Genomic DNA, 26,040 nt, shown 5'->3' with positions numbered 1-26,040 from the left:
TGGATTTAAATCTAAATTCGTTGGAAACAAAAGCACAGAATTAAGACAGTCACTTTATCAGCGCTGCAGCTGATGCACTTATTTCTTTAAGCTATTTGCAATTCATAATTGTTGGTAATCTAGGCTATTTCATCTCATTCATTCTTTTGTCGATTCTGTCGGGTCCCAGAAAGTTTCTTATTAATAAGATGTACTTTTTTTTTTCAAAATATTGCAATTATAAGGCATTTAATTGCATTTGGGGGCAGCCCATGTCATCTTTTCCACGAAATTACCTTTGATTCCATGATAAGAATACTAACGTACTAAAGATGAAATTATTCTTCAGGAAAGGTAAAAGTAATTCGGATATCAGCGAATGAACTTGTGAATTTTAGCCGCAATATAAATGCTCTATAAGTCTCAGTAAAAAGTCTAGGATTCGAGCTATTCAGCGAATAGACATAATACAAAATCCCTGCTGTAACACAGTGGCGTCAGCGACTAGCACGGAGGGAAGTATGTTTGTTTGTAATAATTGTTATGTACCTATATGCCTTATGTTTATTTGTAATAATTGTTATGTACCCATATATCTTACTGAATATATAAAAAAAATAAAAAATAAATAAGAGCAGTCTTTGCTGATTTGACAACACTTTTGACCTACACCGCTAATTGCCAACACTAACATAATTGTTATTTTGTATTTAATTGAATTGTAATTACACAACTCATCGATTTGTACACAACAATGGATGACACACACCATTGTGCCGTGGAAATTGGGACATAATTTGTCTGTCAAAGCATTTTGTCAAATTAGCATTATGGTGGATCTTGCTGAATGATGATTATGTATAATCAGCATGAGAACCCGATAGCTATATGTACAATATTTAAAATGCGACAGCCTGAAAACTGCTAAATCGGAGTAGTTTTGTTTGTTGTGTGGTTTGTTGTTGATCCATATAATGAAAAATTAATTACCTAATTTACAAAATTGTCTATGGCAAAATTAATATATAAGCACACCCCGGACACTCCATACAAAATTATAGTTTTGACAGTCACACTGTAGAGACTGCAAATGTGTGTGTAAACTCTTTATGGTTGGCACATTTGTGACTAGCGTAAAAAAAAAATTCGCGTTTTTCTGATGAAATACATCCGTAAACAGCACAATATCTAACCATTTTCTACGAAAAACGATAATCACAAATCCAAAATAATAAAATTGCTTTAAGTCAATTTGATTAATGTTGTCAATCTTCGTTGCGTTTCGTCTAAAGACGTCGTTGGTATCGTCCTTGCGGGGAAATGGGTACCATAACATGTCTGATCGTGCGGGGTGAGGTAAGAGCTAGCGCGCACGAGCAACTTTGTCTCCGCAACTATTTTGTCTCCGCAACTATTTTGTCTCTCCCTCCCATGGGCTAGTATGAAAGTGCGCGCACGTAGCGACGCAACTCCCCATACAAATTGACGGGAGAGACAAAATAGTTGCGGAGACAAAGTTGCTCGTGCGCGCTGGCTCTTAGTGTTTAATTTTGGCGGGAGGCGGAGAGTGTCCGTTCTGTAGCGTTTAGCTACTATTATGTATTCTGTGATATAAGTATCGATATAAAAAAGCATCACTAGGTATTAAAATAACTAACGAAAATAACGCAAATAAAAGAATTATAGACAGAAAAGTCATCTAGTCTCTAAAATCTAATATTAAGTTGACCCTTAAAATCACCAGTCAACAAAGTTTACACAAAGAATCCGGGAAATCAGGGCAACCCTAGCGATGTCTACAATAAAAGTTGTAATTGCACATTCAATGCAAATGTGCGGAACCCACGGTTTTACGCAAACAATGTGTGTACCGGCCTAGATAATGGAGTGAGCGAAATGTAGGGGGGAGTGTGTTCTGAGATGTTATTTTAGAGCATAGACATTGATATCCATATCCATAATTCTTCAAAAATAATGTATACCATATCCATACTAATATTATAAAACTGAATAGTTTGTTTGTTTTTATGAACGCGGTAATCTCAGGAACTACTGGTCCGATTTGCAAAATTCTTTCGGTGTTAGATAGCCCATTTATCGAAGAAGGTTATAGGCTATATATCACCAATCTAAGGCCAAGAGGAGCGGATCAATGCGGGTGAAACTGCGGCGCACAGCTAGTTTGTTATAAAATTATGCTGAAAATCGAACTCAACCTTATATCTGTAACCGTTTAAAACATGGGAAACTATAATAAATTTTCCCCAATCTGCATTTGAACGATATGGTTTATCAAAAAAAAATCTTTACAACCGCTACTTATTGCTTTTTGCAAAAAATAACCGTATTTGAAAGGATAGAAACATTTATAAGTGAAAAACATACGAAATTTGTCACAGCGCCATCTAGTTCAGAACTAAGGAAACATACGTCTACGCTCTACATATTCCAGCAATAGTTAGTAGGATTCTTACTTAACACTTAATTATAACTTAAGTTATATTTATAATCTTTTTAATTTTATTTTATTCTGATTGTCATTCTTGAGATTTATACGAATCAATTGACCCCTCTTTACAATCTATCAAGGCCTTTTACGCTACAGTGCGAGCAAAAAAAAAACAATTGATTGTGTGTTGACCCTATCACGAATATACACAATACTTGTAAATTGTGAATTAGAATTTGTGTCTATGAGTTTGTTCACGCTAATTTCTAGAAGGTTTTAGTTTTTGCCATAAAGACGAGAAGTTCGAATCTCACCTCGTGGTCGACTTTTTCTATTATTTTAAATTTTCTTATTTATAAACCATTTAAATGGAAGATATCGCTTCTTAGCGATAAGGCCGCCTATTTGTACTGCTCTATATTACTTTGTTTGTATTTTTTGTTTGTTTTTTTTTTGTTTGTGTGTTTATTAAATGCGAAAAAACTAAACATCAAATATTTATTATATTTACAGATAAAACATAAAGAATACTCACTCAGGACTCTGTCTGAAGTGATCAACTGCAAACTGTAGCAACGGGTGTCGTCCATCATGCTGCTGCTCTCTTCTCTCCTCCCGCAGTTCCCTATCTCTATCCCTCTCCCTCTCTCTCTCCCGCGGTGGGCTCGCGCGTCTTTCTATCTCAGATTCCTCTCTACTCTCTCTTATTTCTCTTGTTTCTTTTATTTCTCTAGAATCCCTAGAATCTCTTGATTCGCGAGATTCTCTCGATTCTCTGGACTCTCTCGCTTCTCTGGTTTCCCGAATTTCTCTTTCGCGTGTTTCTCTCTCCGGTATTCTCTCTTTTGTGTTTGTGGTGCCGTTCGACGTTGGTTTTGGTTGTATCTGTAACAAGAGAATTAACCATTTAGTCTTATAGTACTCATTTAATTATAGACTACTGCGGTGAGATTATAAAATGTAACAAAATTTTCTGATGTTCTCCGGCGATTATGTAGAGAATTGATATAAAATGTATAATCTAAATAAAGGTTTATAATACTTGTTTTTCAAATCAATTTAAACAAAATTAGACGAACTATCAGCTGTTCCAATGTAATAATTGTAATTTTTCTATATTTCTATAACAATATGGAACCAACAGGTGATTTATTTTTTATTTTTTATTAAACATATTTCTTACATAATTTACATCAATGATGCAATCATAAACTCATTCAAGATTCATTAAATCAATTATATTGTATAGAGCACCTTAATTCTTAAATATTACAATTTTATAGGCAAATCAGGGTTAATAAATTAGTGTATAAGTATATGTTTAAAATGGTTCGTAGAGCGGGAAAGCGTGAATGCTGCAAATTGCAATACATTGTAACTCTCTTATTGCAACAAGTGATGCTAATATTAAGACCGATTCTCATTGGGTACTTGGTAAAGATGAGATATTAAAGAATAATAAAAATTAGGTATCTATATTTTAGGCAAGATTTTGTGTTTATAGTAAAGCAATAAACATGATGATTTACTTTAAATATCTAGATTGTAACTAGCCTATTTAAGACATTATTTACATACATAGTTATTGTACTTTCTTACATTTCTATGAAAGGTTGTGTAATGCAAATGAGCGGTTAAATAAAAATTCATATAATAAATATTTGAACTTTTATTTATCGTCCATCATAAATAACGTTGTAAATGAAAAAGTAGGTCAAAAGAAGACTTAAAAACAAGTAAACAAGAGCAGCTTCCGTAGAATTTTTAAAATTGCGAGAATATCAGTTTAATAAGAAAATATTTGAGCAAATAGTGCGTATACGGCTTAAGGAATTCATCACAGTGAGCGCGTGTAATTAACGAACTATGCGCACGCGATATTAGTGTAGTGAGACCGGATTTGATACTTTTGGAGCCCTGCTGGTATTAATTGTTGGGGCCCCAACAATTAATACATACATAGCATTATTGTATGCTATCGAAGGGAATATTTCTTTCCTCTTTTACTATATTTTTATGCAGCTTTGCTCTTATTAGTCGTATGTATGTAAAAAAAAATCGGTTCATAATATCGTATTATATTATCATATAATATTCATATTATCACTATAGCAAGTTATAATTGCGAAGTACATATGTTATAATAACTTGCAAGACGAGCAAAATCAGAAACATGCTATTTTATTTTCAGATAAATGAAAATATGTAAGTAATTGTAAAAATCCTTTTTCGCCACGAACGATTTTAATTGTGAGCAGTTTTTTGTGATAAGTGCGTTCAATTTGATACGACTGTTGATAATTAAGAAATATAGAATGAATCTTCAAATATTTTGTAGGTTTAAACCTTAATAATAACAGTACATTTTAAAGCTCTCAGTACCCCTAGTGTGAGTTTGATCGAGTACGAAACGTTACTATCACGTCTGCGTCACACTCACAGCCGAATTAGTATGGGAAATCGAACAGCGCCCCAAGCGGACGTATGGGGAAGCTTTGATTCCCCATACAAATTTCGCTGTGACGCAGACGCGATAGTAACGTTTTTTACTCGATGAAAACTCACACTAGCCACACTGATAGTTTCATTTACAAAAGTAGTTTTGTTATAAGTAGTAAAGTTATATTATGACACTTTAAATTAATTTTGAAGAAACGTATTATATTTTAAGACTGATGATCATGATTTTGAAATCCAATAACATTTGAATTTCTTAAATATTAATTGATATCTGCGCACTATTCTAAATCAACTAAATAATAAATATTTACTCTAGCTAGAGGCTCTAGGAGCCTTTGTATAATAACAATCCGGCCCTGTTTTCATTCCCACTTGTTATATCGCAAACTAGTTGTAACTTCAATTATGTAAGGGCTTCTGTAATAATTAATTAGTAAATTTATTATATCAATGTATAAAAGCGGTTTGTATACTACATTACTACTCATCACAAATATATTTATTTAGGCATTATTTGTTTTTCCTGTGGTTTTTCCCGTATTTAATTAAATAATTTTTTATCGATATAGAAGGAAGAGAAGACAAAAATATTTACAGAAATTATTTTAGAAGTCCCATACGAAAATGCAATGCTGTGAAAGTTCTATTTTCTTTGTGCCTTAAAATTTCAATACCTATCTACCTGCGGTTTTTTCTTAAGCGCTTTCCTGCTTAACGTCCTAATAACACCATATATATTTTCCATGTCCACTAATTCGAACCAAACATCACTTCCTCAAAGTTCTATTTTTAAATGCACAGATTATTAAAAAAAAAATCACAGATTAAAAATCTGTATTCGCGCGCTATTGGCGGGTTGCAGCGCTGTTGTGCGCGCGTTCGATGCGCATCGTAATTTTTACATTTCGATAAATATTAATGCATTCTCATTTCGTCGCTCCGATAAATCCTCGTTTTTATAATAACGGTTACTTGCTGCATCGGGTGTAACCATGGTGACCGTGGTGATAACGACCTCTATTCGTTCTTACTTTGTTTGGACTCCCACGTTAATGCTACAGTAGTAACAATCCCATCCTATCCTTCCTAATAATATTATCCTATCCTACTAATATCGTAAATGCGAAAGTTTGTGAGGATGGATGTATATGTATGTGTATGTATGTTTGTTACTCTTTCACGCAAATACTACTGAACCGATTACAATGAAATTTATCCGGTTTTATTTCGGAAATGCCATGGGATCGGATTAGGCGGGTTTATATCCTAGTTTGTGGTTTTTTTGTTTAACAATTCAAATTGAACAATAATTTTTATGGGAGCTTCGATCCAAATCATAAATCTATAGACAGGACAAACTTAAAGTTTTAAAAGAATAAAAACCGTAGAGGATAATATTATCAAAATAAGCAAAAGAACTCTGAAAACTGTAATATACGACCCGAATAATATTCCATCGAGAAATTACGAGTAAATCTAGTTATATTACCATCTGTAAATGTGCTAATAGACAAGCAAATCAATGACATTATACAGTTCAGTAGCACGGACGTGCCGACCGGTTGTTAAATCCAAGAAACACACAGACAAGTCCGGGAAATAGTAATAATGTTTACAGTTGTCTCTGGTTCACTACATGGCGGCGGAATCCATTTTTTATCTGTGCAATCATCGCGGTACACGATTGAGACATTTGTATAGTCTGTGCGGAAATGTCAATGTCTATGGTAATAAAAAAATCGTTCCGTCAAGGTTTGGAACGCGGGAAAAGGAAGTTTAAGAGTGGCTGAAACTTAAATAATTTTAATCCTTAATTTTTTAGATGGCCTTGATTGAACAAAATTAAGTGCATAGGTAATCTAAAGATAGAGAATAATATGGAAATATCAACTCGTATAAAAAGTATTGTAATTAGAAAATATTGTTATGTTTATGGCACTTGTGTATGTTTGTAAAACAGTTTAGTAGGTTTCGTGTTGTTTGTTAAACAATCGAATGCACCGTTTGTTCCACTTACTGCAAATTTAAAAACCTATCGATTTTTTACGTTCTTAGTTATCGCCAAATAAGACATATCTAGGCAATACATAAAAGACTATAATCTAGAACTAGTATCGAACTTTACTAAACGAGCTTATAAGTACATCACAGCTCTAAATACTTGCCAATTAATTACCTATTCTATGTAACATTTTAGCCTTTTTTCTATAAATATTCCTATATTTTAAACCAACGTTATTCTCCGAAACCTATGCCAGTATACTTAATAAATAAAACTTTATCTAACAAAAAGTTGTTCATATTTTAAAAGGCAAAAACGTAAATTCATTCATTAATTCAATAATAAACATGTTAAAATTAAAGTTCAACAAACAATTAATCAATTTCATCAAAAACAGATAACACGAGGCAATAGAAACTGTTTGCCTCTTTTGGATCACAATTATTGACCGATCAATACACAAACAATATAATTATTGCAATTTTATGATTTAATATTTCTTTAAAACAACCGGTCAATACACAAATACATTACTTTTGGCCATATAAATACCATTTACATAGAACTGTTATATATTTTAGGTTGAGAATTCATTTACAATATAGGTAAGATTTTTATACTTGTAAAGAAAATTTATTGTCTCTTGTCCTTTTACATGCCTTTTATTATAAAATCTAAATTTATATACATAGTAATTATAAAGACGAAAAAATTGATTTTTGTATGTATGTTTGTAATGTTTTCACACAAAAACTGTTGGACCGCTGAGATGTACCTAGTGAATAAATTTAGCTATAAGTACTAACTATAATAATATCATTTGAAGTATAATACACGTGTAACCTAGTTTTATATCTATTAAATAAGGCATGTTTCATTTCAAAAAAACAGTATTCATCCAGCAGTCCTAGAGTTTCAATCCTCTCCCGAGGCACCACCTTACATGGCGACCCTGCCTAAAGTTGGTGCACGCGCGCGTGTATTTTGACACCGGCCGCCGCGTCGCCGATTTACATATAAGGTAAACTATGTGTTCTCGGCCCGAGTAAATTAAATTATTAAAAATGAGTTTCGTAAAATCTTTTGGAGGCAACGCAAGTGTGAACAATAAAAAATGGGAAAGCAGCAGTCCAAGGAAGAATACGTAGTTATAGCCCAAAATTCTGCAGGGGGCACGAATAGTGCGCCAGTGGACCAGATTCAAGATAATTTGAAGACGTCAAATATATTATTATGCATTATCGTAATATGCTTGACTTTGGGTATTCTGTATGGGGTATTCAAAATATACAGAAAATGCCACTTAAGGTGGATACGACAGGAGGTCGCGAATAGCAGCAGGGAGCGTCGGTTTTCGTTCCGACGGCGCCAGGTGCAGGCGTACCCCGACTTGAAAATCGGCGAGAACGAGAACGAAGTGTAGTGATGTGAGTGATAAAAAAAAAAAAAAAAAAAAAAAAGCCAATAATAAGTGTAATGTGAGCGTGTACTTAAGTGTTTTCGTGAAAATTCAGCAGAATTGATGGACATTATATTATTTAGCGGACTTTAAGCGCATAGTATAATTTATTACAGTTACTATATATAAATAATAAAAAAAAATGTGTATGTTATCGAAAAGCTATTAAAAATGTAACTTAACATGTAACCTAAATATAAAAGAAAATGATAATCTAATTAAAAATATTATTCTAACTTAGTATAAGTAATGTGTATACTTGTATTCTATAATAAATTTTACAGTTATTGTTAAAATATGCTGAGAATCGAGGCCTTCAATTCTATTCAGGTATGTTAAATATATATTTTTTTTTCATTAATTATATTATGTACTGTTAAACTCTATGGCAATATTTTTAAAGAAATTATGTGATGATTTGCTAGCTATTAGAACATATTTAATTAAAATAGGACCTTCTAGACGACAGGGTAAAATATTACAAACAAAACTAGGCGAAGCTAAATGTGTCATTGCAAAGTATAACAATTACATAGATAGTTTGGATAAGCAAAGCTTAGGAGAGGACGAGCTTATTGTTTTTAAAAAATATTGCGAGGATTTAAAGAAATTTTTTGCGGATATTACTGAATTGTGTCAAATTTCAGAGAATTGTAATAGTTTTTCAACAATGGATAAATTTGACCTAAAAGTAGCTTTGAGCTTATTGCCAGTAATGAATGATGAATTGTCTAATTTACGACAACTTATCGATGGTATTGAATACTATAGTTCGGTTCTAAATGATGAGTCACAGTCGCATTTGATATCTTTTGTTTTGAAAAGCCGTTTGTCACAATCGGCTAGGCTAAAATTACAGACAAAATACGATAGCGTTCACAATCTCTTAAATGATATGAAAATGCTACTTTTACCTAAAAAGTCTACGAGTGCTTTACAAAAACAATTTTTAAATTGTAAGCAAAACGATGCGTCTATTGATGCGTTCGGAAAAACCTTATCCGAATTATTCGTTGAACTTACAATTTCCCAATCCGAAGGCAATGAGGAAAAGTTCAATATTTTAAAATCAATAAATGAAAAACAGGCAATTAGGCAGTTTAGCGACGGATTGAGAAACCGTAGGATTGGCACCATTATTACGGCTCAGAGATTTGAAAAATTGAAAGATGCGATTCAAGCCGCGATCGACGAGGATGTTTCAGGTTCAAGTTCAACCGCCGAAGTGTTAACACTAAGACATAATAATAATCGTTTCTTTAAAAACACTTCCAGGCCGCCTTCTCATCAGAACACTCCAAGAGGTGCGTACAACAATAATAATCGTTGGCGAGGCAACGTTAACAACAACAACAACTGGCGACAGCCGCCTACCAGCACCAAACAATGGTTCCAGCAGCCTCAATCGCAGCCACGGGGAGCGCCCCGGGGCAGAGCGCCATATCGAGGTAGAACTTTTAATAATAATTATTTTAGGGGTCGTAGACCATTCAGAGGACAGATTCGTACAGCAGCGACTGACGAGTCACAGCCTCAATCGAGTTCATCCACTCAGAATTTAGAACCTGAAAATGAGTTTTTTCGTGCCTATGACATATAGTATTTTAGCTAGCGATAGTAGTTATTACATAGAGTTATTTTATAAAAACAGTCACGTATTTAATTGGCTTATAGATACGGGAGCCTCAATTTCAGCTATTAAATATAAACATGTTTTAGATTTTGACATTCCAATTAACAAAGAAAATATTACAATAAATGGGATAGGTGGAAAGGTACAGGCTATCGGATATGTATGTTTACAGTTGACGATACACGGGCAGTGTATTAGTCATAAGTTTTATGTATTTGACACCTTGCCTTGTAAGTCGCACGGTATTCTAGGGCAGGACTTTTTAGGAAAGTATGGAGCGGTCATTGATATGAAACATAATAATCTGTCACTATGGATTAGTGAATCTAAACAAATATCTTTGCAATTATTAGACTCGTGTAGTAATTTATTATCGTTACCTGCTAGGTCAGAATCGATTCATTTTATTAATACTAGTTTAACAGAGGAATGTTTGGTATGTACGAAAGAGTTGTGTGAGGGCGTATTTATTGCGAGTATGATAGTACATCCGATTGATGGTAAAATACCAGTCCGAATTTTGAATTCGACCTCGAAAGATATAACTTTGTCTGAAATTAAACTTGATATACAAAACTTGAAGGAATATAATCTTTGTAGCTTTGGTAAAATTGAGAAAAATGCATCGCGAGTTAAAACGTTATTTTCCAAGTTGAATTTAAGTAACTTAAATAAAGAAGAAAAAATTAATATAGAAAGTTTATGTGCTAAGTATCCCGATATATTTTATTTGGAAGGAGACAAATTATCAACCACTGATATTTATCAACACTCAATTAAAGTAAAACCAGATATTCAGCCAATTTTTTCAAAACCTTATCGATTGCCTCATGCATTGAAAAATGAAATTAATAACCAAATTGATCAAATGTTAAAAGAAAATATTATTGAACCATGTCAAAGTGAATGGTCCAGTCCAATTTTGTTAGTGCCAAAGAAATGTGACCAAAGTGGAAACAAAAAGTGGCGTTTGGTTATAGATTACAGAAAACTTAATAACAGTATACATGATGATAAATTTCCTCTTCCAAATATAACGGAAATTTTAGATTCTTTATCCGGTTGCATGTATTTTTCTCATTTAGATTTACATCAAGGCTATTATAATGTGAGCTTAGACCCAGACAGTCGCAAGTATACTGCTTTTTGTTCCGGACAGTTTCAGATGACTAGAATGCCTATGGGCTTAAAGACCAGCCCTAGTTCATTTTCGCGCATGATGACTATGGCGATGACAGGGTTAACATATGAGAAATGCTTGGTGTATCAGGACGATCTAGTCTGTTTTAGTAGGGATTTGTCTAGTCATATCAAAAATTTACAGTCGATTTTTGAAAGATTACGAAAAGTCAATCTAAAGTTAAATCCGCAGAAGTGTATTTTCTTACAGAAGGAACTGCTTTACTTGGGTCATATTGTATCAGCAGAGGGTGTTATACCAGATTCAGATAAAATAGAGGTTGTTAAAAACTACCCGGTTCCTACTAAAGTCGATGAAGTCAAAAGATTCGTTGCCTTTGTGAACTATTACAGAAAATTTATTCCTAATTTTGCAACAAAAGCATATGCGTTAAATAGTTTGTGTCGGAAAAATGTAACCTTCAAATGGGATAAAGAATGCCAAAAATCTTTTGAATTATTGAAACAAAATTTAATATCCCATCCCGTATTACAATATCCTGATTTTTCAGAGTCTAATCAATTTATCCTACAAACAGATGCATCAGGATACGGCGTAGGTGCAGTTTTGTGTAATAGCGACGGTAGACCTGTAGCGTATGCTAGTCGTAGTCTTAATAAAGCAGAAAAAAGGTATCCGACTATTGAAAAGGAATTGCTTGCGATCGTATGGGCTGTAAAGCATTTTCGTCCATATTTGTATGGAAGGACATTCAAAATTCAGACTGATCATAAGCCACTAATGTATTTATTTGGAATGCGTGATCCATCTAGTCGTTTAATTAAATTTAGATTAACGTTAGAGGAGTACGATTTTATAATTGAATATTTGAAAGGGAAGAATAATTCCGCCGCGGATGCACTTTCGCGTTTGCATTTAACTTCAGAGGAATTGAAAGAGATGAATCAAACGGTGATGAATGTAATGACACGTGGTCAGTTGGCTAGACAACAACGGGATGCTATTATTTCTAAGAACGATTGGCCTGATCAACCAAAAGTTGTAGAAATACATAGTAAACCGAAATATTTCACAGAGTTACGTTTCATAAGCGCTTATGAATTAAATCGATATCGTAAAATGAAAGAGATAACGCATGAGAAGGGATGTTTGAGTTATGTACCCCCAATGAATACTATTTTTATTAATTTAGCTTCTCGATCGCAACTATCGCCAGACGAATTTGTGAGAGAGCTAGATATATTTTGTAAGAAAATAAATATTAAAGAAGTATACTTCATTAAAACTGAGAAAAATAATATATTCGTGGAAAAGTTAATAAATGAGATAGATAACATAAGTAATTGGTCCGGACCACGTATATGTATTTTAAGGGGAACAAAGAGAATAAGTAATAAAGACGATCAGCGTGTAATTTTAAATGATTTTCACATATTACCTACAAGTGGACATGCTGGCATAAGACGAATGGTAAATAACATTAAGAAATATTATTTTTGGCCAAGATTAGAAGCTGATGTTGTAGAATTTATAAAAAGGTGTGACAAATGTCAAAAACAAAAACATTCCTCACACTATACTAAGGAGCCTATGACGATAAGTTCAACGGCAAGTTCGGCGTTGGAAAAAATATATTTAGATATTGTAGGGCCGTTAGATAGGGATTACGATAATTACGTATACATTTTAACTATACAATGTGAGTTGAGTAAGTATACCGAGGCTTATCCATTAACGTCAAAAAGGTCGAGTGAAGTAGCTAGGAACTTTGTTAACAATTGGATTCTCAGGTATGGAATCCCGAAGGAAATTGCTACAGACAGAGGTACGGAGTTTTTATCGGACACAATGAAAGAGGTTTGTAAACTTTTGCATATTAAAAAGCTGCAGTCAACCGCATATCACCATCAGAGTATCGGTGCCTTAGAGAATTCGCACAAACATTTGGGTAACTACTTGCGAATACAGACAGGAAATCACCCAGAAGCGTGGAGCACGTGGCTTCCATTTTGGTGTTTTTCCTATAACACTGCGGTACATACAGAGACCAAGTTTACTCCCTATGAGTTGGTATTCGGTAAAAAATGTAATTTACCATCAAATTTGCAATCTGCACAAGTTGAGCCTTTGTACAATTTTGATAATTATCCTTTAGAACTCAAATTTAGAATACAGACGTCACAAAAAGAGGCGAGAGAAAATCTTATATCTAGTAAATTGAAAAGAAAAGAAAAGTATGATCGTAATATTAATCCGGTTACTTATAAACCGAATGATTTAATTTTAATAAAAAATGAAACAGGTAATAAGTTTCAAAACATATATTTAGGTCCATATAAAGTAGTAAGGGAATGTTCACCCAATGTAGAAATAATTAAAGATAGTAAAAACTATGTTATTCATAAAAACAGAACAAAAATGTATTTTGAACCAATTACCTAATAATTTTGTTAAGAGTTTATAATATTATGTTCTATTTATTTTGTAATGGAAATAATTATGATAATATTATGACATTGTATTGTATTAACATAAGTGATAAGTGGTAGTATGTAAGCTAAAATAAAATAAATTGTTCATATTTATTTTATTTTTTTTATTGCGGTGGAGATGAGATGTACCTAGTGAATAAATTTAGCTATAAGTACTAACTATAATAATATCATTTGAAGTATAATACACGTGTAACCTAGTTTTATATCTATTAAATAAGGCATGTTTCATTTCAAAAAAACAGTATTCATCCAGCAGTCCTAGAGTTTCAATCCTCTCCCGAGGCACCACCTTACACCGCGTTCAAAAATTCACGTAAAGCTACGTTTTTGCTGAAGTTCAATTTTATTGAGTTTTTACGACGAGTGGCTCGGCGAAGCAAAATCTGGTACAAGTACATCAGTTTCACATATTAGCAGACAAACACACACATTACGGTGCACACTTAATAGCATACAATCGGTCAAGCGTGAGTCGTGAGCGTTTCCTATCATTACGCTTATTGATACACTTTCACGTACCGTTATGTATGTCTAATGTAACCTAGTGAATTTAATGATTAAACGTGATAAACTTGATTTTGTAATATTTTTTTTGTTTGTTTATTTTCTTGTTTAAACAAAAATTTCATCAATACTTCGTACAAGAGAGCGCCGTTACTAAGCTAATCTCTATTATGACGTTTAAATTGTAGAGCACTAGCTTACCACCCGCGGCTTCGCCCGCTTTGTCTAAAACCTAATAAATTATGTACTAAAACCTTCCTCTTGAATCACTCTATCTATTAAAAAAACCGCATCAAAATCCGTTGCGTAGTTTTAGACTTTAGAGATAAGCATATAAAGGGACATAGGGCAGAGAAAGCGACTTATTTTATACTATGTAGTGATACCAAAAACATACAAACATACAGATTTCGCTACCTTCTTACTTCATCTATACTAATATTATAAAGCTGAAGAGTTTGTTTGTTTGAACGCGCTAATCTCGGGAGCTACTGGTCCGATTTGAAAAATTCTTTCGGTGTTAAATAGCCCATTCATCGAGGAAGGCTATATAGACTATAACATATAATCTCGCTAAGACCAATAGAGAGCACTGCGGGTAAAACCGCGGAGCACAACTAGTGCATAATGAAATATTTGGTTTCTAAATATAATTTTCTTAAAAATTTGTCTTTTATAATAATTTATCATCATTTGATATTATTTCAATTCTAAATTATTCATCTTCTTTGTCTTACAAGTCCTAGAACACAGTACTAAATCATTATGCCGCATTGGAACGTAGGTACTACAAATCATAACATAGACTAGTCGACTTGTAACAGAGCTCAAATTGTTTGCAAATATAGGTGCACGTACAAACACAAATAACACGAGGGAAATCAAACTGAAGAGATTACATGCAAAATTGACTATTTTACGTGCGTGTTTTTTATGTTTTCTAATATTTATGAGCACAATAATAAATCTTCACGTTACCGCGTCAAAGTTTTCTGAAATTATATAAATCTATACTATAAACTATAATATTATAAAGCTGAAGAGTTTGATTGAACGCGCTAATCTCGGGAACTACTAGTCCGATTTGAAAAATTATTTCAGTGTTAGATAACCCATTTATCGAGGAAGGTTATAGGCTATATATCACCACGCTACGACCAACAGGAGTGGAGCCACGGGGGTGAAACCGCGCGGAGCAGCTAGTTTACAATCATTTTATTTTGATAATTAAACATAGCCTTAGTGGCTTAGTCTATTTCTATGTTCTTCGAAAAACTTGTAAGTTCGTTAAATACGATACATCCATGCATGCTTCGTTTAGTATAGGGTCATATTAATTGTGTGACACAGGCATCCCATAAGGTTTAACTATTTTAGGGTAAATAAAAAATAATATTAAAAGCTATATATCTTCGTATACAGTTGTCTCCAGATAATGATGGACCGCAATGATGTAACTGTGTGGAATGCTTGTTACTGTTAAAAATTATACACGCTACATTTATCTTTATCTTTTGCGACTTGCGACATCTCTATTATCTATGGTCTTTATTATCTGTGCCTCTTTATTATCTTTGATTCTGCCCGTTATCAGTTTTAAAATGTTTTTAATTTGTGATAGGTACCAATCCTTCACATAGCATAACTCATTACTTTAAAGTTTAAACCCTTTCAGCAACATTATTTTTGTCATAGAGTCGACAGCCTACTTTTACTGTATTTAATTTTTGTTTTTCACAATAAAAAAGTATGCAAAAAAATCTGTCTATAATAGCTTTGGGGAGAGATACAGATTATTATGGTCTTCTGCCCTACAGTCTACGATGCAGGAAGTATCTTTCAACAAATATTAAATCTGCACAATTACTACTTAATTATTACAATACACGTATCCACACTATATCATAGGAAAGGGCATAACAAGCGTATGAAAGTGCATAATTGGTCCAGGTGGAAAGTGGTCACGGTCTGGTTGGTGTAGCGATGGGCGATGGCTCGCATGGGACTTTCATAGGCTGAGGTTGTAGGCACGAGCGGAAGCGTATAGAAGTTTATAGGCAGGTAAGCTATGTACTGAAGATCGATTATTTTTATTATAATTGACACCTTTTGAAAATAAATATATTATGTAGGATGAATTTGTGCCTATTGTTCTGGGTGGACACAAACAAAAGCCTTTCTAACTTTTGTTGCATATAGATCATTGACAAATCGAATGCATAAAACAACGGAAAAATAGACGGATAATATTAGCAAATGGCGAAATATATTTTAGTTTAAAACGTGAGCGATAGGTTTTTTAGCTTATGAATTGTATCAATTCAATGTGATTGAAAAGATAACATAATTTCGTAAAATGTGCAGATGTGATTAAAAAAATTGTGTAGTACTGCTAAGGCTCAGATAAGGGTAGTTTCAATTCACAATTTAATTTATAATGTTGGAGGTTGTTTTTGTAGTTATAAGTCATATTATAATATATTGGTTCAAAAATCTCATTAAAATAAATACAAAAAAATGAAAAAAGACGTAATATCCTAAAGGAGACACTGTTTTAGACTGTAAAATATTGTAATATAATGAATAAATATTATTCTGCCAAAGTCAGTTACAATATCTAAGAATAAACGACAATATTAACAATACTACCGCACTAGCCCGTTTTTCAATTTAAAATCGCTTTCGCTCATGCCATAAACTTCAAACCGCTAACGCATCTCTCTCCGCTTCACTCGAAGTAGCACCGTTATCATTACGGGTGTAATAAACATACGATTTAATGGAATTATTTACTATTAAAATAATGACAATAATTCAATGATTTATATCTTTGTGTGGTTAGGGGAGAGTTTGATTTGATGTGTGTTTTCTACATTTGCTTGAGCAGCTGCTGAGTTGCGAAAATAATACTATTAATGGTTTTCCATGGTAAATAACTCTATCACTTTCTTTGATAGTTAGTAACTTTGTTTTAAGTTAGACTCAAAGAAAGACCTGCTTATGAATAACAGAAAATTAAATTTAACATAAAAAATATTATAAACAGTATTTTCACAAGCCCGATTTTAATGATAATGATCAAGATACCTTATTTTATTTAAAACTAGCGTCTAGCGGCTTCGCCCGCGCAGTCTAAGAAAAACCCGCATAGTTCCCGTTCCCGTGGGATTTCCAGGATTGCGTCATTTTCCCGGGATAAAAAGTAGCCTATGTCCTTTCTCGGGTATCAAAATATCTCCATACCAAATTTCATGAAAATTGGTTCAGTAGGTAGTTTAGGCGTGATTGAGTAACAGACAGTTTAGTAACAGACACTTTCGCATTTATAATATTGGTATGGATTTGAATAGGAAGCCATTAATAACTTGGACATTTTACTACCTAACAGAAAAATATCCCCGTTTATTTTTTTACGTATTTCTGTAATTAGCATGTCGAACACAAAGGTGACAGGATGCACAGTCGAGCGCGCGCGGGATTGTGCGCAGATAACAAATAAAGCTGCCATTCATGCTGAATCGTTAGATTTAGACATATTGGATTATCTGTGATATTACGTTTAAAAATTGACTTTGTAAAGCTGGCCATGGCCATACATACATGGTTTTTGTTAGCAGGCGAAGATGTAATGTGATAACACTTTGTTTTCATCTTTATGTTAATTGTGTCATATAATTAAATGTTGATAAATGTTTGAAAAACTTTCTTACTTTAACATATGAAATCTCTTATCTTTAAATTGAGTAATTTAAATGTGGGTATGTTTATAACTATTCCTATAAGACATACTAAAAAATTGGTTGTAATAGATATTTTTATTTGACTCTGTATGTTGCCTCTATTGTAAATAACATATAAAATAACTATCAATACCAATTTTAATTTATATAAAGAGTTTAGCATAATAATTGTCTGCCGCAAAATATTTTTAAACTTGCCTTTTCGTACCCACATTTCAAGCAGAATGTTATAGGTTTCGTTACCAGTTCTCTCCTATCCTTTAATTTTTAACCGTCCATAATTTTTATTTTTTAATCTATGTTCTAAATTCACACGCTATGACGTCACCGGAAAGGGAAGCACGCTCGGCTTGGCGCGCAATTGTCGCGCGGCCTCTAGCTAATTGTGTTAGATGTGCATACGATCCGTGTATCACATTAAATCGATTTACGGAATTTTCTAGTGGTCAACAACAAAATTGTCAATAGTTTCATAGTTTATACCATTTTAGTAATTTATTGTAACTGGATTGGTCCCAGAATCTGTTTAGTTATCTCCTGCATTTAGGCAACTTCAATACCTACCAGATATTTTCTTTCAGAGATTACAGACATTGGAGCGCATTTTAAATGAACTTGGCAGTAGCTATAGCCAGTTTTTATTCTGTTCGGAAACCTCTTTTCAATTTACTTCTTGTAACTTACTCCCTGTCAGTATAGGGTTATAAGGCAAATAATTGTTTGTGCAATCGAGATTTTATGTTCAATCAATGTTTCCGTTTTATATATCCTGTACCGGATCCAAAAAAGCCAATCACATCCGAGAAAGCCGAGCGTTATGTATTACTAAAATTAATTATCTTGCTCAAAATGTAGGTAATAAATACATAATGAATATTAAAACGCCATGCGCTTTCTCTGCATTGTGCGTTGTTTCATTTGCTATGTGTTTTTGTTGCGAAATGTCTTCCTCCTTCATTGTTGGTGTCTTGGAACTCGATATGGGGAATTAGGAAATGGCACGTGTTTTGCGCTTAACTTATTATGTTTGTTTCATTTGTTTGCTATAAATCTGTCATGGTAGGTATAGTTAGAACAGAACCTTTCATGAGTTTTATTTGCTCAAAAGATACACTATTTGGTACACTATGTTAATATTTATTTTACAGTATTTTTATTACATTAGGATTTTTGTTGTAGCGGAAATTAAGGCACTATTTATTTATAGAGCTATTTATAACTGATATTAATATTAATTTTCAATTGTTTTAAATTAAATTATCATGGTACACAACGGTGTATAGCAAAATAGGAATTCTTATTGAAGAGACAGTGTTGATATAATATTAAGTCCTGTTTTCCAAAACAGCTTGATCGAAAGCATTTGCTAATTTATTAGAATTATTATTTTGAGTTCTCCATAAATTATTTAACATTGTTTTATTTTGATTATCTACCTGTCACTCTATTTTATTGTGAGACATTATCGGTTTGCATTCTAACGTCTTTATATCATTTGCTGACCTTTCACAAGTCAAGGTGGACGGCTGATGGCTTACAAAAAAGTTATCTAAAGGAATTCACAAAGCAACAGATTAATATAGTATTTTCTTGCTTAAACTCTATACGTAAAGAAAGATAGACTATTCTTTCGTAGCTTAAAGCGTTTAATTAATAAATTTAAATTATTGAAATGGAAAATTGTACGTTGTGTAGGTTTTGTCAATGTAAAAGAAAAGTGTGTAAAAATATAAATTATAAATTATTATCCATGAATGACCTAGAGTTGTAAGTTGTAACCGATTTTGAAAAGGGTTGTTATAGGTTGTTATCATATACGTACGAAAATGATATTGATAAATACAGACTAAAGTTTGTTAATGTTTGCGAATTTTGCCGAAATGATAAACAGGATTGTTACCATTTTTTATTGGCTCATAAATTATTTACATGAATTCTTATATATAAATCTATATTTAGTAACTCAGGCCAGTAGGTTAGGTCAATAAAACAATAACAAACGTTATACGAACGGATTGGAAAGTCTTTCTCATAGCGATACGAAAAAGATCACAAAGGAAATTCAGGGATGGGGATATTTCATCTTTGATAACATAATGAGACTGAAAAATTATACTTTGTAAGTTATTTGTTGTATGTTTTTGTGAACTGAATTATAAACATTGTTATCTAGTGTGGTGTATAGAAAGTGTTCGTAAGTTATTCCGGTAAATATATTTAAATTAGAAACAAACCAAACATGCTCTTGTGCGCTAAGTAACTATATACTAAATTAGAAGTTCACTAAAATTCTGAATATTTTTTTTTCAAACTGGTTTCAGATTGACCTCCTTGTGACACATTATACAAAAAAATAAATAAAAATAAACAGATAGGTACCGGTAAATTCTTATCCACTGAAAGCGATAACCGTTGTTTTATAAATAATTGGGATACGTAACGTGCAATTAAATTATTCATTAATATTCAGGAAATCAGGCTTCGATTGAAGAGTTACCGTTACGCCGGTTTCTCGAATGTTTTTCTTAAATAACGTGGAAAATATGCAGTTAAATTATTTAACCAAATTATATTATTCTAACTAATAAATCATTCCAACTTTCACTTATAACAGCATGGAGTTAAAATTACATTTATGCTGTGAGTGAAACGAAAAACTGAAATTTATATTTGAGTACAATTTTTGCGAATTCACGTTTTTCACCAGACGCTAATTGTCTTAAATGACTTACCTATAAGTTGATAGTTTGTTATTTATGACTTATAAGTTGATAGTATGTTAATACTTTTAGTAAGTTTTATTGCATTACCGAGTAGTATTAGTTATTTATTATATTGTCATTTAATATTACCTACGTATAACTGAGAAAGAAAAGTCTTTATATTCAACGCGTTTCATAGCACAGATAAAACAAAAAATTGAAAACATAACATAGGTACGTGTAGTTTATGTAGTACTAGTGTAGTATGTAGGCATTTTTATTTTCTCATATTCTTTCTTTTATTTCCTTTTTGCGCTATCCTTATTCTTCTCACACTTTCTTTCCTACTAGCTTGCCTGGCAGAGATTGCTGTGTAGCAATAAGGCCGCCTATTGTGCAAAATTGTTGTACCTTATTAGTTTGTATTACATTTCCTACATTGTTTTGTACAATGTTATAAATAAATAAAATAAAACAAGTTGCGATCTGTAAAGGTGACAAATGTCAACGTTAAAATTGTGATGTGTTTGCGAAACCATTGTAGCATAAACAATGAGAGTTGACTGGCCTCTCAATTGTTTTGCCATATTGTTAAGAAAACGCTGTTAAAACACATGTCATTTTATAAACATAAAACTTTATATATAATTTATTATCAAATGTAAAAGTGCCTCTTTTACACAGCTATAAAATCGTAAAACAGGTTTCTTATATCGCTTATAGGATGAGAAAACACCGTATCTTTAACCGATGCACTTATCAATTGACCTATATCCTAAATCTAGACCCAACCTGTATAAAGTCCGTTTTCTCTGTCAAATTTTCGAAGCGCGCCAAAATCTCCTTCACAGACACTTTAGGTTCAGATCGTTCCGTGGTTTCTTCGTGGATCGTCTCCATGTGTCCACTGGAGGAGGACGAGTAGCTTTGAGGGCATTTCTTTCGTCTGGGTTCTTCGCGGGTGTCTGCCCCGGAGTCAGAATCGTCAGCGGAAACGTCAAGACTGGATCCGTCAGAGGAGTTGATCAAGGAGTCCAGGCTCGGGGCTCGTCTGAGCTCGTCAGTGTCGAAGGTGCGTTGTAAGTTCCGCCAGTTGTCGCGCATCGCGGTGTCGAGTCTCGGCCGTTGCATAGTGCGCGCGCGTGCGCGGTCGCGAGGTGACTGGCGCCGCGCTATGGTGTATACTGTGTTCCGATATGGGATCATGTATTGGTAATTTAACTATTGTATACATGATGTTGTTTTCAGGTTGATGGAACGTAGGGTAAAGTGTTGAAGAAATTTTTTTCAGATACTTTGCGGAATTTTTGGCTGAATGCATCTAACAAACCTTAGGTTAACGAACGTTTAAAGATGATCTTGTTAGAGCGTTTTAAATCGATACTAATTTTAAATTTCAACATTTTAAGATATCAAATTGGGCATGGAAATGTACATAAGAAAAGAACTTTACGCGACAATAAGATCAGGGGCGGAAGCTATAGTTCATTCAATGTAGCTCGCTGACCGGTTGATGATGGATGGATTTATCTTATAAAATATTTAATACTCGAATAAATATGAATAATAGAAATATAGGTACATAATTCGGTTACGCAACTCTACCTTAAATGTTACGTAAATAATTATGGATACCTACGTGCTTAAAGTGCAGATGTTATTTATTGAGAATTATTTGAGGACACGTTCATAAATAATACAATGAGTAAGGAATTTAATCAAACTGCTAACTAAATGTACAAATACCTAATGGACGTTAAATCTGGCTCAACATATTTTAGCGCTCTATCTCATCAGAAAATGTATTTTATAATAATGCAGGAATAACCAGGATATAAAATTCGATTCCTTTTTCACGTACTTGTACGATAAAATTTTGGTTGAAGTAATTCTGCTCTACACTACGTAATACCACAGTTACAAGTAGATAGAGGTAACTAATTTCCTAAAATTCCTATGTAGAAAATCATTTTAATTAAAAAACATTGCATCTGCTCTACAAAGACTCTGTGTCATAACAAAAATAATCATTACATTTCCATAAAAAATAATACATAATTTTCATCACAAGCGATCGTGATTTGTACAAACTAAGATGGCCGCTAACGGGCAGTACCTAACGGGCACTGTAATATATCCCACATGATATGTACAGTTTAGAGTTTAGACCAACTGCTTAGTGCATATTGTGTTAATATTATTCCGTAAAGATAATTCCACTTTGTGCAATTGTTCACTCAAAACGCGGCAAAATAACGGACATTTTTGACGTGTCAAATCTATTTTTAGGCGCGAATTAAAACATTCTAAACGTAATAACAATTTATTAAAATAAAATTGAAATACTTTTTTTCTATGCTACTTTTATTTTCTTTAAGATAACATTACTTATAATAATATAATATTATTATATTTACCGTTGCACATCCGCATAAGCATACTTATAATAAATGATTATAGATTTAAATCGTTTATTTAGTTTATCGAATCGGTATTCAATAGGTAATTTGTGGAGTTGCATATATCCGTATTTTAAATAATTTATTATGAATACAATAATTATTGAAATAACTTTTTCTTTTTCAATTACATTGGTATCACGCGTTCAAACAAACAAACTTTTAAACAAGCTTTGTAAGAAAAATAATAAAATTTACATATGCATTTTCATAATATTAGATAATTTCTCATCAAACGGCAAACCTAATAATTAAAATTCCCGAAACTTTCTCAATTAGCTTTACTTTCCCACAAATATTATTTCGTAGAAAGCTCTCGAAGGTTCATCACTAAGTCCAAGCAAGCCGTCACGGCAGCTACCCGTAGTTATAACTGTACTAATTACGATATAATTGTTTCGGATCGTTGGATTACAGGTTTACGTACACTATATAATTAGATTTAGTTTGTAATTTGCTTTGATGGGTGCATAAATTAAATGTATTGATGATTTTTAGACATTTTAGATACGGTTCTTATTTTTGTTTCATTTTCTTTAAATTACTATGTTTTTGCTCCTAATTTTGGTAGTTATTGAGGTCATAATTTTTTAAAAGAAGTTCCCAAACTAACTACTTAATATAATAAAAATGTTGATCCCAAAATAAATTGTAACATATTATTCTCAATAAAAAAAATACTTTTTTTATAAATGTGAAGCTTCTGGTTCTTCCTACTTTTACACATAACAATAATAGCTTAAAATATATAGTATAAGAAAATGAAATTATCTCTGACCAATTTAGGACACTTAAACACTAACTTTAGTTGTGTGTAGTTATTTTTTCACGTCAGTAAAATAGAATACTTTATAGATTATTAAGTAACTAGCTTTCCGCCCGCGGCTTCACCCCGCATAGTTTCCGTTCTTGTAGGATAAAACCTATCCTATATAATATGTATCGTATGTGTGCTAAATTTCATTGTAATTTGCGTGAAAGAGTAACAAACACACACACACATCCTCACAAACTTTCGCAATTTATAATATTAGTAGGATAGGATGAATAAATTAAATTTTTTTTCAACGTTTTTTTTTTTAATGTCAAGCCATGATTCTTGCTACTTTTACAAAACAAAACAATATAACCTGCGTATAAGCTGTGATATAAGTTAGACATTTATTTTGAAAATGAAATTAACTCTGACCAATTTAGGACACTTAAACACTAACTATAGTTTTGTGTAGTTATTTTTTCGCAACGTCAGAGAAATAGAATACGTTAAAGATTATTAAGTAATAAAATATGACTATTAATCATCTTCAATACATAAGGAGGTCGCCGATATTATGTAACATTAGGAAGTAGGAAATTAACTAAAGTCACATTTTGTCTAGTCATTGACGTGAACTATGAAGAAATCGGCAATGTATTAATTTTATTCGTAAAATTATTTTACGTTAAAATACTATAATCAAAGTCGAATCACAAAGTTATGTTATAGGAAATAGAATACATTTTTATGAACTTGTTTTTGATGTTTTGGTTATGATTCAAAAACGTAGTATTTTTCGTAGTAGTCAAGTAGTCTTTCCTGTAAAATTTTTCAATCTTCATTTTTTTAAACATTTACCTTGGTGTCAGCCGTACATGAGGCAAGAAGGAAGAGCATTTTTGTGGGTTACGTGTGTCGATAAATTGGATATCTAAGTGTGAGGTATTCGTGTTTTTTTCAAGTAATACTTATTAAGGCGCGTTGAGTAACATTCACGTAAAATTTCAAGGTCGTGTCATGGAGTAAGGCGGCGATTTTGGTGTATTTGAATTTTGCCTAAGAAGTTTCACTTCTGACACGACGTGCGACGTTCTTACATGTGTGTGTCTTAAAAAAAAACGACGTGTGTCACTCTGGGACTGCCGCGGTAAAGCTATTGCATGCTATGCCTTCAAGCCACACCTCCGCCCGTCGGAGTGGGGAGCGTGAGGTTTTTCGTTACGGAATTTCTCGATTCGGTCCCCGCGCTCAAGGCCCGCGATAGAAGCTATGCAATAGCTTAAAATCTAGATAAATGTGTGTGTGCACATACCTGTGAGTGCTGCAACACAAACTCAGTGATAAGTGAGTGTGCATTGTGCGCGTTGTGTGTGTGCAGCGTGAGCGAAGTCGCTCCAGCGCTCAGTTGTAGCGTGCCCGCTGCGGGCAGGGCTGCGCGGAGACCCGTGAGCGGGAGTGACCGCTTTACTACGAGACCGCCGGGACCTGAGGGAAGAGAGAATAAAATAAACATTGTATATTTGTTTAGTTATTTTTAACCGACTTCAAAAAAAGGACGAGATTATAAATTTAAATTTATAAAGAATAGAAAAAATTCGATCACGAGGCGGGACTTGAACCCGCATCCTTCGCGCCATTCCGGGCCGGATGCCTAACCAACTCAGCCACTCGTGTTTCGAATCGAATTTTTTCTATTCTTTATAAATTTATATTTATAACGCATTTGAAGCAAAAAATATAAATTCAGGACGAGATTATCAATTCGGCCGGTTTTTTTTGTTGAAGTGAAATTTATTTATCGGGGTTGGAAAAAAATTTACTTTTTTTTGTTACGCGTAACATTTTTCCGTTACGCGCCATTTTTTTCTTATCCCTACCACGCGCGATTCGACGTATTTCTGTATAGTTGCATATAGTAAATTATATTTTTGAAAAATAAGGTCATAAAGAAGTTTCACTTCTTACGTGTGTACACTAGTACACGCACACATTTTTTGTTTCAACATGTCAAGTCATGTTTTCTTTAATTACACATAAATAATGTATGGATTGGATTTGTGGGTCCAGTAAATAGTAGTAGATAGAACTTTAGTAGTTCTGCTCGCGTCTGAAAATGAATGTGTGTTGTTACGCAAAAGGCTGGGAATGGGGATGCTTTTGTGATTTTTAATCACATTAAAATTGAATTTTTTGATGTATTTTAACATGTAAGGGAAGTATTTTTAACCGACTTCAAAAAAAAGGAGGAGGTTATCAATTC

At 33.0% G+C, this 26,040-nt stretch overlaps 1 protein-coding gene across 1 annotated transcript in view; it reads right to left on the bottom strand.

Moving 5' to 3' along the window:
* The window catches only part of LOC123695519 (unconventional myosin-XV), a 97,932-nt gene that overhangs the window by 14,684 nt on the left and 57,208 nt on the right, over positions 1–26,040 (bottom strand). Inside the window, exons 23-24 of the mRNA XM_045641392.1 lie at positions 25,093–25,265; positions 2,964–3,313 (exon numbers count right to left, since the gene is read on the bottom strand). Coding sequence (XP_045497348.1) covers positions 2,964–3,313; positions 25,093–25,265 — 523 coding nt within the window. The remainder of the gene's footprint in view (positions 1–2,963; positions 3,314–25,092; positions 25,266–26,040) is intronic.

This window comes from Colias croceus, chromosome 11 (assembly GCF_905220415.1).
Source record: "Colias croceus chromosome 11, ilColCroc2.1".
NCBI classification, from domain to species: Eukaryota; Metazoa; Arthropoda; class Insecta; order Lepidoptera; family Pieridae; genus Colias; species Colias croceus.
The sequence above is the reverse complement of the archived record's forward strand: the minus strand, read 5'-3'. Positions and strand labels throughout refer to the sequence as shown.